This window comes from Leptonychotes weddellii, chromosome 13 (genome assembly GCF_054177405.1).
Source record: "Leptonychotes weddellii isolate Sample4059 chromosome 13, ASM5417740v2, whole genome shotgun sequence".
NCBI classification, from domain to species: Eukaryota; Metazoa; Chordata; class Mammalia; order Carnivora; family Phocidae; genus Leptonychotes; species Leptonychotes weddellii.
In genome coordinates, this window is record NC_138381.1 from 35,487,284 (window position 1) to 35,500,880 (window position 13,597).

At 38.2% G+C, this 13,597-nt stretch overlaps 1 protein-coding gene across 1 annotated transcript in view; it reads right to left on the bottom strand.

Annotated features, from left to right (window-relative positions):
• Positions 1 to 13,597, bottom strand: part of ASXL3 (ASXL transcriptional regulator 3) — a 121,544-nt gene that overhangs the window by 58,138 nt on the left and 49,809 nt on the right. Inside the window, exon 7 of the mRNA XM_081802534.1 lies at positions 11,908 to 12,071. Coding sequence (XP_081658660.1) covers positions 11,908 to 12,071 — 164 coding nt within the window. The remainder of the gene's footprint in view (positions 1 to 11,907; positions 12,072 to 13,597) is intronic.

The window sequence follows — 13,597 nt, forward strand, 5'->3', positions numbered from 1 at the left end:
AGAGTTAGTGCAGAGATCTCTGGAATGCTCCACCCTTTCCACTGACCAGACCACTCGCTGCTGGTTGTGTCTAAGAGAAATCTACAGTCCCTTTCAGTCAGACCCCACAAACAGTGTTCCTTTCCAGGCAGCCCCTTTCATTTTAGTAATGTCTTAGCTCAATCTAGTCTCACCTTCATTATCTCCTGCAGAAATTCCTCATAGTTTTTGGCATCTGGATGGCATTCTTCCCCTAGGTTTTAGGACTGATAAAAAAATATAATGGGAAAAGCCAGTGTCGTTTTAATGGAATTTAGAAGCAGGGAAGGGAATTAAATAATGCTGCCACTTTAATCTAGGGTTCAAACACTACTACACTGTTCACTCCCTGCTTATAATTGATTCTTTATTTCTTTACAATCATCTTTAATAAATTTTACAAATGGAACCAAAGTGTTTTCTTAGGCAACTATATTTTTTTGAACAGGGTTTAATAACTACCATGAGTTCTAAAGGTGATTTAATGAGTGAAATTCGTTTTCTTCCTTCTACCCTTGAGCCTAATTTAGGGGTGAGTCACTGAATGACACCTGTTCATAATGGTCCATGGTGACCTGGACATATTAAAATGACAGGCACAGTCACTAATGTGTAATCTACCATCTGCATGACTCCCTTTCTCAAGCTCTATTCATTTGTGTGATAAAACGAAGTTAAAGTTCCTTATTCTCCCTTCTCATATAACCTGAGTTAAGTATTACACATACACATATTATTTTAAAACTTACATAAGATGACAAAAAAGGTAATTAATGTAAATATTAGATGACAGTACCAAATAGTTAATCATCCAGTATGCTTGATCATATATAGTTGATCATACATGGCCAAAGACAGCCTCTCAGGCCATGAGGTTGCCACTTAATATCTCCTCTAAAGGAGGAAGAAAGTGGTTTAATGCACAGAACGGGATGTTCTCCAGGCTAAATGAATGCGGGTTCCTCAGTTAACTTCCTTATGCACAGGATTGAAATAAGCTCCATTTGTCAGATTGCCTATGAGATGCAATTACTTGCACATATGTACTTCAATCCAGTCTACACATTATTTGACATACTTTGAAGCAGACACTGATAAACAGGATTTGATGTTAACTATCCAGTTAGCTAAGAAATGGATAATATCCAGATAGAATTAGTTCCCTCCATAAGCATAAAGCTCAAATGGCAAGCATGGAAACATCAGGCGTGGTCTGTGAGGATATCTTTGGCCATGTATGATTTACTATCACCAGTAAGTGACTTAGGCTAGAAGGAATATTGGATTTCCTAAGTACTTTAAGATATGCTTTCAGAAGCAGGGAAAAAGCCAATGTCAGTTCCATTAAAATAATTACATCTTAAGTACACACTTACTTTTTACCTAAAGGCTTAAGGTACTAGTATTTTTTCATATCTTTAATACTTTTGAATTTCTATAATCTGTTAGGTAAATTGACATTTCATTATAAACGCTATTTGTAGAATAAAATAACGGTATAATTTCTAAATCAATATATACAGTACATAGAGCAATCTCTAAGAGGAGCCTGAGTTATTGCAAATGTATGAGCTATTTCCATGGAGGAAAAAGATGGAAAGCCCTTTCCCATTTGCATTTATAAAGGCTGCGTGACTTCTTTAAATATATACACTGATGCCAACAGAGCCATCAGAAATCAATAAATCACATTCTCATGTGCTGTAAAATGTCTGACACACACATTCATTTTCCTAGTCCAAAATTCTCTGCAAAAGGAACCGTGTAAATGTTCCATTTTAGTTTAATGACATTCTCCACAGTTGAAATTATGTGCATTATTGCCAGTGAGTGCAAAAAACCTGAAGAGCACAAAGCTAGATAGGATTTTAAAGAGCCTACACAGTACATATCCTTCAGTGGCTAGTCATTTAACAGACCACAGAGACACTGATATGAATGCAGAACAAAATTGGGAGATTAGTAAGAATGGATTGAATGCTGCAATTACCATTTTGACAAAAATAATAGGCATAATTTATTTAGAAGCAGTTGGGGGATGGTCTTGTAAGTGTCTGGAGAGACAGCCCTAATAGTCCCAATACCACCAAATGGAGGCAGAGATGAACATCACTTAAAAATGATACAGATGACAAGAATGACAACAACTTATTCATCAGTGACGTTCAACTGGAAAGTGTAATAAAAACCTAAATATGACTCCACTTTAGTTGACATTTATTCCACCAGCTGCTATATATTTTTAAAAGGTCACAGCATTGTTCCATGTAGATACAGTTTATGAAGTACCAATTCTTAAAGAAAGGAGGCATCTGCTATGTATATAAGCAAGGAGGTTCTAAAAATTCTCCAAGCATATTTTGCAGAGTTATGCACAAAGGCATGTCTGGATACAAACACAAGCACTGAATTTATTCAGGTAATATTCCTACATGGGAACTGAACGGAGAACTAGCTACAGTTCTCCCTGCTCACTAATGCTGACTAATGGTGCTCTCACTCTTTAGTTTCTTTGCATTTATCTCTGAAAGAAAATGCTGTGGCCAAAAAAAAAAAAAAAAAACCTGATTATATTTGAAGTGTGTTATTTTGAGGCCCTATACTATATTCAACAACATATCTTTCTTCCTTTCAAGCCATATTTTCCTCTCCCGGAGACCTCCATTCACTCCAGGCCCCCGACCCTAACTTCTCTCCCTAAAGCCTGGACCCCATAATCAACCATTCTAACAAGCATCTCAGAGTGCCCTAAAATCTCTCAGCTCTTTCAATGTGAGCCTTTGAAAATCTCCAATCTTGGCAAAGTCCAACTCCTGGCACATCGAGTACCAGGCTAAATGCACAAATATTTAGCATTGCTGGAGTGAAGAACATGTAAGTAGACCAACTGGACCCACTGCCATCTAACCTCACATGGGGCCTCAAAGCTATTGAGCAACCACTTTTTCACCAGGATGGGTCCACAGAACCACCCTTCAGGCTGCCTTCCTAAGCCTTGTTACTCTCCTGACACCCATAAGCCTCCAGTGGCTGAGCAAACACACCACCATGCAGCTGAAAACCCCTCACTTTCTACTCTATTCTTCCCATTTAGTTATTTCTTCACTCCTCCTTTCCTGCTTCTCTTCTCTCTGATCTCAGAAATCAGTACTTTTTCCCCATAAACCAGCTTTTTTCCCAATATAGTCCATCCTGTCCCATCTATTTGAAAATTTGGTCAATAAATCAAATCCTCTTTGGGGCGCCTGGGTGGCTCAGTCGGTTAAGCGTCTGCCTTTGGCTCAGGTCATGATCCGGGAGTCACAGGATTGAGGCCCGCAGTCTGCTTCACCCTCTGCCTCTCATCCTGCTCTCGTGCTCTCTCTCACTCTCTCTCTCTCACATAAATTTAAAAAAATCTTTAAAAAAAATAAGAAATCAAATCCTCTTTCTTCTATCTTCAATTTCTCCCATCAATGGCCTCGATTTTTAGGACAAAAACATGTTTAAGTCTACCCTGGCTTTTAAGACATAGCAATCCTTTGCTATTCTCAAATGTGCAATAAACTTACTGCCTAAAATATATATTTAATTCCTCCTTGTCACCCAAACCCAATTACCAACTCTTGATGGTTTTATCTCTAAATGTCTGTGTTGGATTGATTTGTGCACCCCACCCCACCCCCAATTCCTGTGTTGAAGCCCTAACCTCCAGCGTAACTGTACTTGGAGACAATGCCTTTAAATAGGAAATTAAGCATAAATAAGGTCGTAGGGCAAGGCCCTAATCCAAAATGTCTAATGTCTTTATAAAAAGAGGAAGGGACAGCAGGGATGTGGGCACATAGAGAAAAGGCCATCTGAGGACACAGCAAAAAGGAGCCTTTCTGCCAGCCAAGGAGAGAGGCCTCGGGAAAATCCAACCATGTCAGCACCTTGATCTTGGACTTACAGCCACCCAGAACTGTGAGAAAACAGATTTGTTTTTAACCCACCCAGTCTGTGGTATTTTGTTATGGCAACAATAGCAAACTAGTATCTCATGAAATAGGCCTTTCTTTTTCATTCTTTAATGGTTTTGGCTAAGTTCTTATGTTTATCAGACATGTTACACTAGCTTATAAGTAGATTCCTAGACTACATTCATTCATTCATTCATTCAAAAAACATTTACTGAACACTTACAACATGCCAGGCACAGTGACTAGAAGAAAGCCATAAAGCCACTGTCCTGGGGCTTTTATTCTCATGAGGGAAGATAAATGAACAAATCCATAAGCAAGTAATTATTGACAATGATTAAGTGCTGGGAGGGAAATAAACAGAAAAATAAGAGAACAACTGAAGAGGCTACTTTACATGGGTGGGAGGACAAGAAAAGCCTTTGTGAGGAGAGGGCACTGACTGGGTGGAGGAGAATAAGCTGGTCTTGCCGAAAGATGCCGTAAAGCATTTCTAGCAGTGCTCTTAGCAAGCACAGGGGCTAGGAACAGAAGGTTGACGTATAGGTTTGTGGGACAGGAAGGAAGATGGAATGGTTAAAGCATAGCAAGGTGGAAAGGGGGAGAATCTCTCTCCTCTACTTCATGCTTTACTCCTTCAACAGAGTCCTTTTCTAAAATATAAATCTAATAATGTCATACTCCAAACATATATTCTACATTGCTTACTGACACAGAAGGCCTTTTTTAAAGGTTTGCTCCAACCTCCCCTTCTAAACTCAGTTTGCTCACTCTGTACCCCTCCATCTCAAATTATATGTTGAGGGACAGCAGATACTTCTCTGCCTGTGTTTGGGGGGCAAGGAACACCATAAACTTGGAGTCCGATAAATCTGTGTTCAAATTTTGGCTCTCATGTTTTTACTTGGAAGAAGTTGGGTAAATCGTTTTTTTCTCCCCGATCCTTATTTCCACATAGATACAGAGGGGTTAATAATATGAACTCTTTAGAGAGTTATAGCAAGAATTAGTGATAATTGATGTAGGAGGCTTAGCTCTATATGTAATCACTATTATTACTGGCACATATGGTCTCCTCTACTCGGGATGCCTACCACACTTCTTTTCCTGGTAAACTTTCTCCATCTTGCCAGATGCAGTTTAGATGACACATTCTCTTTGAAGCGTTCTCTAACTTCCACATACAAAATATAATTATCTCCTCATTGTTCCTATAGCACAATGCATATACCACCACCATGGCATAGTTCTGTAACTAGAGGTTTTTACATCTCTCTCCCCTCTAGAACCATCACTTCTCTCAGGGTTGGAACTGTGACTTTATTAATATTTGTATTATCAGTCCTTATCTGGCACATAATAGGTGTTAAATAAACATTGGTTGGATGAATGAATGGATGAACTATATATTCCATTCCTTCCCTGAACCACTAGATTTTGCCTACATCCATATTATTCTACCTCTTCAAAAAGTCTGTCAGTCAGGAGTCCCAGTAGGCACAGATGGCTCATTCAAGTTAGCATCATTTGAAGAGGGTAGATTAAAGTGACTACTTACAAAGAAAGGTATGGTCAGGGTGCAGCAAACCACCAAGGATAGTTCAGTAAACTAAAGCTAGTAACAGAAAGTAGTATTTGACCTGAAGGGTACCAGGAGAAAGGGTTTATCAGAACTTGGACAGAAAGAGGGCTATATGGAAAGGACCTTCTGATAGGAGCTGGTCAATGGATGCATCATATGTTGACCACACAGGGCAGGTGAGGGGCTCAATCTCACTCTTCTTCTTTTGCCCAAATCCCCTTTGGGGCTCCCCAGTAGGTGAACCCAATTAAAATCCATCAGGCCTTCTCTTCCTGCTTCCAAATAATTCAGGCCTGAAGCTTAAAACAATACAAGCCCCTGTGCCAGAAAAGGAACAGAGGTACCCATGATGGCTCAAAGTGTGATCACAGAGTCTAGTAGGGTGAGGTAGGTATCCATATGGACGGAAGCCCGGAGAAGAGCTGTAGAGGCAATGCACAGTGAGGAACACCTCCTACACAGAGGAGGGGCCTGATATGTAGTGTCAGAGGTCAAGCAGGAAGGGGAAGGTGTCCAAGTGCGATGGGTGGATAAATGGCCTGTCATGGAGTCTGAGCTTGAGTATAGTAAAGAAGACCATCCACATGGGGCAGTATGGAAGAGTGGCTACCTACAAGGGGATTAACCAAATATTTAGATTTATTAAGAGTAATAAAAACAGGGTTTCTCACTGTATCAGCTATGGAAAGGGAGAAAACTAGAGTAAACCATGGGATATTAGGTTAGGACTAGAGGTATTAGTGTAAATTCCTGGTTTACAAGATATAGACACACATATAGAAATAAATGTCAATATAAATTGTGTTATGTTTATATATTCCAAATGACTCATGCTTTTTCTTCTGTAAGATGTTCCTTGTCTCCCAGACACAGTTCACACACACACACACACACACACACACACACACACACACACACATGCACAAAGAGTACATGTGCTGTGAGCTCCTGATTCCTAAGTACCATCCTCCACTTGAGGGAACCATGGCTCCTTGAAGAAAGGGTTCATTCCAGGGCCTGGGCAAGAAAAGTGTAAGAAGAGCCTGGGACAATGTGATGTGCTTCAGAGTAATGAAGTGATCTGAGGGCAATGGAGACCTCAGAAGATACAGAAGCCAGCTTGAACAGGCTCTCAGTGACCAAATGTGAGACAATCCGAGCATAGTAATCTATTGAAAAAATAGAAAACAATGAACCCATACAGATAAAATAAATGAATAAATTTAAGGTCTGAAGAGAAAGGATATTTGTATAGTTTAAAAGAACCTCCTCACAAAATACTATTTAATTACAAAGAGGGAAGAAGTAACTGTGCACTGCAGAGGATTGGCAGATACATTTTAATCAAATGATCAAGTGAACATCAGCAGTACTGTGACAAATAAAAATTATGTGCCAACTAATAGGTGCAAGGTGCAAATATATTACAGTCATAATATACTGGGGGAAGGGGGTCCTGGATGGATCACCAGGCTGGAAACTAATTCTCTAATGTATCTTCAAATTTTCTAAACGTGTATGATTATTTAAAAATTAAAAAAAAATACAGAAGGCATAGGTCCTCCTGGTGCATTAGTCCATATATGGTTCAGCCTCCTGCAGCAAAGCAGAGTAAAGAAGGCTGAAGGGTGGATCTAGAGGGACAAAGGACAGATATCCCACTTACTCCCCACTGACCTCCTAACAGCCATTTGACACCGTTGGCAGTATATAACATGCACACGACGATCTCTGAAGTACTTGCTCATGTTCTGTCTATTCCCTGGCTCCTTCCCATCCTCCTTCTCATCCACACCCTCTCACAAATACATGTATTCCTCTGGGATAACTGTATCTGGTAGCTCATCAAATCCCATAGGTGACGCCATTATCTATGTAGATTTTATAAATAGCTATAAACTAACTCCATCTCCTTCAGTTTTAAAACCTGTATAATTACTTCTCAACATTTCATATAGTAGAAGCATCTCAATCCAACCTGTTAAAACCAAACTCAATACGTACCCCCCTACAGTGGGCACTGTTAGTGGACTGCCAAGATTCTCCCTCACCCCCGGTTGCAGATCCTCTAACATAACTTCCTAAAAGCCAGATTTCTAAAGTACTCCTGACCTCTATCACAGTGCATCATTTTTCCTGGAGGAGATGGTGAGCACACTGAGGTTCAAGAATAGGTAGGTCTAGCTGCTCTAAACAATTTGCATACTCCATTTCCTTAGCTAGAGGCATTGTTCAAGAAGTGGTCATGTGATCTTAGTAGTACCAATAGTGTGAATCTTAGACCTTTTCTTTGAAACCCACTTTTTTATTCAGGTAGCCATCCTATCACAAAGGGGAATTAGGAAAAAAACAAAAACAAAAACAAAAAAACAAAGGGGGATTAGAATAATGCCAACAAGAAGAAAGATGATTTTTAAAATTAATTCATTAAATAATAATGAAATGGGTTCTTGACAATAAGTAGATCCCAGGACCAACAACCAGAAGCCCACTCTAATTTCTATCTTCTAATTACCTAAGCCAATAAATCCCTTTATATTTAAGTCAGTTTGAGTTTAATATTCTGCTACTTGCAGTACATTGTGTAAAATGGTATAAAACAACTAGAAGTTAATATATATGAAATCTAAGATAAGCAGCCCTCTATAAAAGAAAGAAAAGTAGAAATATAGAAAAACAAAATACCAGACAGGTTGGCAGAATGACAACTGGCACTGATAAGATAAATGGGAAACCCAGCTTCCATATATGAAGATGTAACAACTGAATGATCCCCAGCTTTCTATGGTCCAGAGTCAGACAGAGGCTGGTAGGGACTGCTTCAGGGGAGAAATCTGGTAGAAACCTGGGGAGTCAAAGGAAGGAAACAAGAAACCTGGGACTTTCACATTCTAGACAGATATATAAAGACAAGTTTTCATACAAGTGAAATTCTGAGGTATTTCATATAATTATAGTACTTTCCACTGGTTCAAATAAATCTATGTAATTAGCTTCACATTTGCATGCCTTTTCTACTCATTCTGGCCCAGAAAGTGGTGGTGTTCAATGCCATCTGGATATTTCTAAGCTGTGCTAAACAGCAGCAGTGTGGGGAGCTTGCTGCATCAAGTTGCCTGCCCCTTTCTGATAGGAGAGAGGGTGCTTCAGCTCACCTCCAGCAAGGCACACAGAGACTTGAGCTCTAAATGTCTTGGTATCAAATGGTTGATAGGCCCCCAGAGCTTTACTGTCCTCCCAAGTCACCCTAGATAAAATATCCAGTTGCCTTCTAGACCTTTTACAACCCTATCCCACAGGCAATCTGTCATTTATTCCTACTCAAGTAGGTTGAAACTATGTCTGGAATTCAGTCCTTTCTTCTCATTTCCAAGGCCAATGCCCAAGGTCACACCCTTATCTCATATCTCAACTAGTGCAATTGTCTCTTTCCCAGTTTCTCTGTGTCTTATCTTTCTGCCTGTCCAATCCATCATTCACAGGGCTACTAGCTCCTAGGAGAAAATAAGGAATGCACTTTATTTATCCCCTTTCCCTCCCCTATGTCCAAGCAAGAAAATACCTGTTTAAATTATTGTATGCAGGCCATTTCTCATTTGAAAAACTCTATGATGGCATCCATTGGTTTCAGAATAAGTTTGAAAAGCTTAATCTGCAACTAGGTCATGAAGGTTGTACACCATACTCCCCATCAGCAGAGTAGCTCACCACTTTCCCCCCACAGGATGATCCAATCATACTGAACTACTAAATCTTCTGGAACACACAAGCAGCAGATCTTTATAAATGACATGCTCTCCCTCTAGAGAATTCACTTTCCCTTGGCTCTACTTGCAAAACACCTATTAGTCCTTCAAGGCCCAACTGAGTTATCTTCTCCAGTGTTAGTTTACGATTAAATTTCTTCATCCTCTGTGCCTACATGAGACTTTCTTCAAAAGTCTACTTTGACATTTATGTTGCTCTTCCTGGTCTTACACCGAATTTGGTGTAGGTTTACCCAGTTATTAGACTTCTTCCCTAGTAATGAGCAAAGTGTACCATGTATCAGCATGAGGTTGTCTTTCTCCTATCTGTGATTTCTCCCTAAGATTCATTCTTACATCCTCTGTATTTAGCAAAGTGTATACAGTACACCGTACATGCTCAGTAAACACTGCTTGAGTAATTTGCCAGTGGACTAACTGTTATATGAGGACAGGTATTGTGCCTTATTACACTTACCACACTGACTGGAAAAAATGAGAAACAGAAACGGCTACAGGTTGAATAAAATACTAGGCTTACACTGGCCTCCTGGGTTACCAAAATATTTGGCTAAACCTAGGGCAATTCGTCATTTCTTCATTCCAAAAGATTTATTGAGTACCTTGTGTGTGCCCAATCTTATTCCAGGAGCTGGGGACAGAATTGTAAACAAGATGCACCACATGTATGCTAAGGCGGAGGAAATAGTTCTATCGCTAATAAATCAGTCTCTCCCACCTCCCCAAAGTTTTCCTTAACTCCCAAACTCAGTTCTCAGCCACACAAATGTGAAACCCGAGAGTCATCAGTGGCTTCTCCCTATACCTTGTTCAAGTGTTATTTGACAAAATGTAAAATTGCTACCACTGGATGATGATGGTGATGATCACATTATCTTCCTCCTCTTTAATTTCAACACTATTCTCCAAATTCAAGCCCTCATTTTGCCTTTTTGGAACAACTAAAATTGTGTCCTAACAACTCTTCCTACTTTTATGCATCCCATCTCTACATTCCCTTTCAAATACTGCCAGAATAATTTTCTTAAAAAGCAACAATCTTACCATATTACAGCTGTGCTCAAAAGCCCTCAATGGCTTTGCAAACACAGGGGAACACTGCTCAGACTCCTTAGCCTCATAACTCAAGGAATCTTCCAAAATTGACTTCCAATTTGTCTGTCCAGATTCTTTTGCACTGTTCATCCTACAATCTAGACTCCTACAAAAATAGCTCTTGATTTTGTATCTTTGAACTTTTCACTTGGAAGTCCATCTATTTTATTCAAATCCTGCCTACATCTCAAGGCCCAATGCAAGGACCTTAAATTTGTCTCTGATTTTTCCCTTCTGCATATGAAAGCTCAATATACTTCGTGCTCTCCCCTCAAGGCTTACCTGTTTCTACCTCACATTCAGATTATTCACAAATATAGCTTACGTATCCAACTAAAGCATACTTAATCACCAATAAATACTTAAGAGGCACTTACTGTCTTTCCATTACTCCAAAGGACCTAAAACATACCATATTCAGAGTAAACATTAAACAAATTTTCATAGAATGAAGGCAAATTCCCAAACAGAAATGTAGCCAAAATCACAATAATCTTTTTCTAAATGTGAACAATAATCTCCACCAAAGAGGTACATATGAGTGGTAGAAAGCCGTAGCTCATCACATTTTAAATATATATGAAAGGAGGCAGCTAAGTTAGTAGAAAATGGAATCAAATAAAAAGCTAAGAAAATTTATTCAAAGTAATATGGAAATATTGAATAATCTTACCCATTTCAGTATATGAATGTACCTCTCATTTTGAGATGCAAATACATAAACACATATACATTATGTCCATCAACTGGAAACTATATACAGTGTCAAAATTTATTGAAATAAGAATGACAAGGAAATTTTTCCTAGTTGCCATTTAATAAGTTTTGTGAAATTTAATAAAAGTTTATGTGATAAAATATTTTTCCTTTTCTTTTCTAAGGAAACAGCTTTAGAAGATGATTGATGCCTGCTATTATGGGTCTATATTTGTATTTCCTTATTTTAGAGGCTTTTCAAAATACAAAAATAAACTTAAAGCATTTCCAGTTATACTAAAAAAAGAAAGATAAAAGGTGATTATTTATAGGCAATCATATTCATGATGATAGAGTCTCAGAAGGCAACTGCAAACATAAATTTTAAATGCTTTTTGGAAAGAGTTGAGAATAAAAACATTTACATAATTTCTTAGAAACCCTGGCTTTTTATTGCTGCACTTCAATATTCCCTCCAGGCAAAAGGAGCAGCTACTTCAAAGATTTACTTGATAATGGAATGTTTGATTTCTTTGTTTTCCCTTTCCAGTGTGGAAAGGACTTTTGTTTTCACTCTACAGCAATGTGTTGTATTTTAAAATTTGAATTGGCTCTCTACTGAAAATAAAAATGGTTCTGTTTTGGCAAATTAAACACACCAATGCTAGCAACAAGTATATATATTATAAATAGACTATATTGTTATACAAAGGGTCCATACGTGTATCAGTCATCTTTGATAACAGAACTACCACTTCATGATAATATAACTAGTGACTAATATTAAATGTCTAAAACTCTCACTTACCTGCCTATCCACTTCTGGGAGCAAAAGCAGGAGGTATTGTTGAAAATGCTGAGGTAAGGAAGCAAACGTATGTTTATTTATTAATGCCCTCAAGTTAGTGTTGACAAGAATAGATCCTGGGGTTTCTATGTCAATGTCCTCAGCTTTGGTCCATTTCAAGTGTCCTGTGATAAACAAGGAAGAGCATTAATTCACTGTAGACTGGGGAAAACATGCACATGCACATATACACATATGTACATATTGAACATATTCAATAATATGTCTAGCTCTTCACTTTTATAAGTGACATTTCAGAAGGAACTCTCCAAAGCTTCTTTTGTGTTTCTGTCTTGTCTTACTTGTCTTTTATTTTCATAATGTGTACTTCACTCATACCATCTATATATTTTAGTCAAAGTAGCATCAGGTCTAGATAAAGAAGTATTTTAATTATGGTCTTCCAATTCATCAGAATTTGGAATCAATTTTTATAGATTCTATAAGACCTAAGATCAATAATAACAATAATAACAGTGCTGTTAATTTTAACAGAGGTATTGATAGCTAGCTCAGAGCGATGTGATTCCCCATATATCAGGCAGAGCACTATAAGCACTGGATTATTTCAAAAGATTCCTGTTCAGGGTATTTGGAGAGTAATAATTTAAAAAGCAATCTTTTATAAAAATATTAGTTTCAAGATCTAAAATACCAATACACTTTGAAGGATAATTCTACAATTCAAGGTACACTGACCTTCAACAGAGGGCTGTGTGTAGAGTTCACAACTCAAAATTATGACATACAAGAAAATTAACCACTCTAACAAACAGCTAGCTGATGCATCAAACAGAAGAACTGCCACTTTCAGTTACTTGAGTTAAGAGAACACCAAGAATGTGAGCTGTTTATTAATAGAGTACGTTTTAAATCAAGGGTCAGCAAATCATGGCCCATGAGCTATATCTAGTCCAACTTTTGTTCTGGTAAATAAAGTTTTACTGGAACATAGTAAATGCCCGATTGTTTAGCTACTGCCTAGGTCTGCCTTTGTGCGACAACGCAGAGCTGAATAGTTGTGCCAGAAATCACATGACCTATATTCGCTCCTCAGCCCTTGGCAGAAAAAATTGCCATCTCTTGTTCTAAATAATTAGTGATGAAAGACAGAATAAAAGTCATAATTAATAAACAGGGAACTATGATGAAATAATAGGCAACTTTGAAACAGAACCAGACAGAACACCTAGAAATGAAAATTTAGTTTTTAAACTAAAAAAAGTAATGGACACAGCAGAGGAAAGAATTATTAATTAAAATACAGAGTTGATGAAAATATCTAGAGTGCAGCATAAAAAAAAATGATGGGTCAAAAAGTAGGCTAGTGAAGAAATATGGGGAAGGGCACAAGCAGTCAGAATGAACATCTATAGGAGATTCAAAACAGCAGATGGAGAACAGGCAGTATTTGAAAAGCTAATGGCTCACATTTTTAGAACTGAAAATATCATGAGTTCTTGGATAAAGCAATACACCAAATCTCAAGAAGGACAAATACCCACTTGCATCTGATGTGTTGAAATTATAAAACATCAAAAATAAAAAGAATATCTTGTAACAATTTTTAAGAAAAACAGATTACAGGGCGCCTGGGTGGCTCAGTCGTTAAGCGTCTGCCTTCGGCTCAGGTCATGATCCCAGGGTCCTG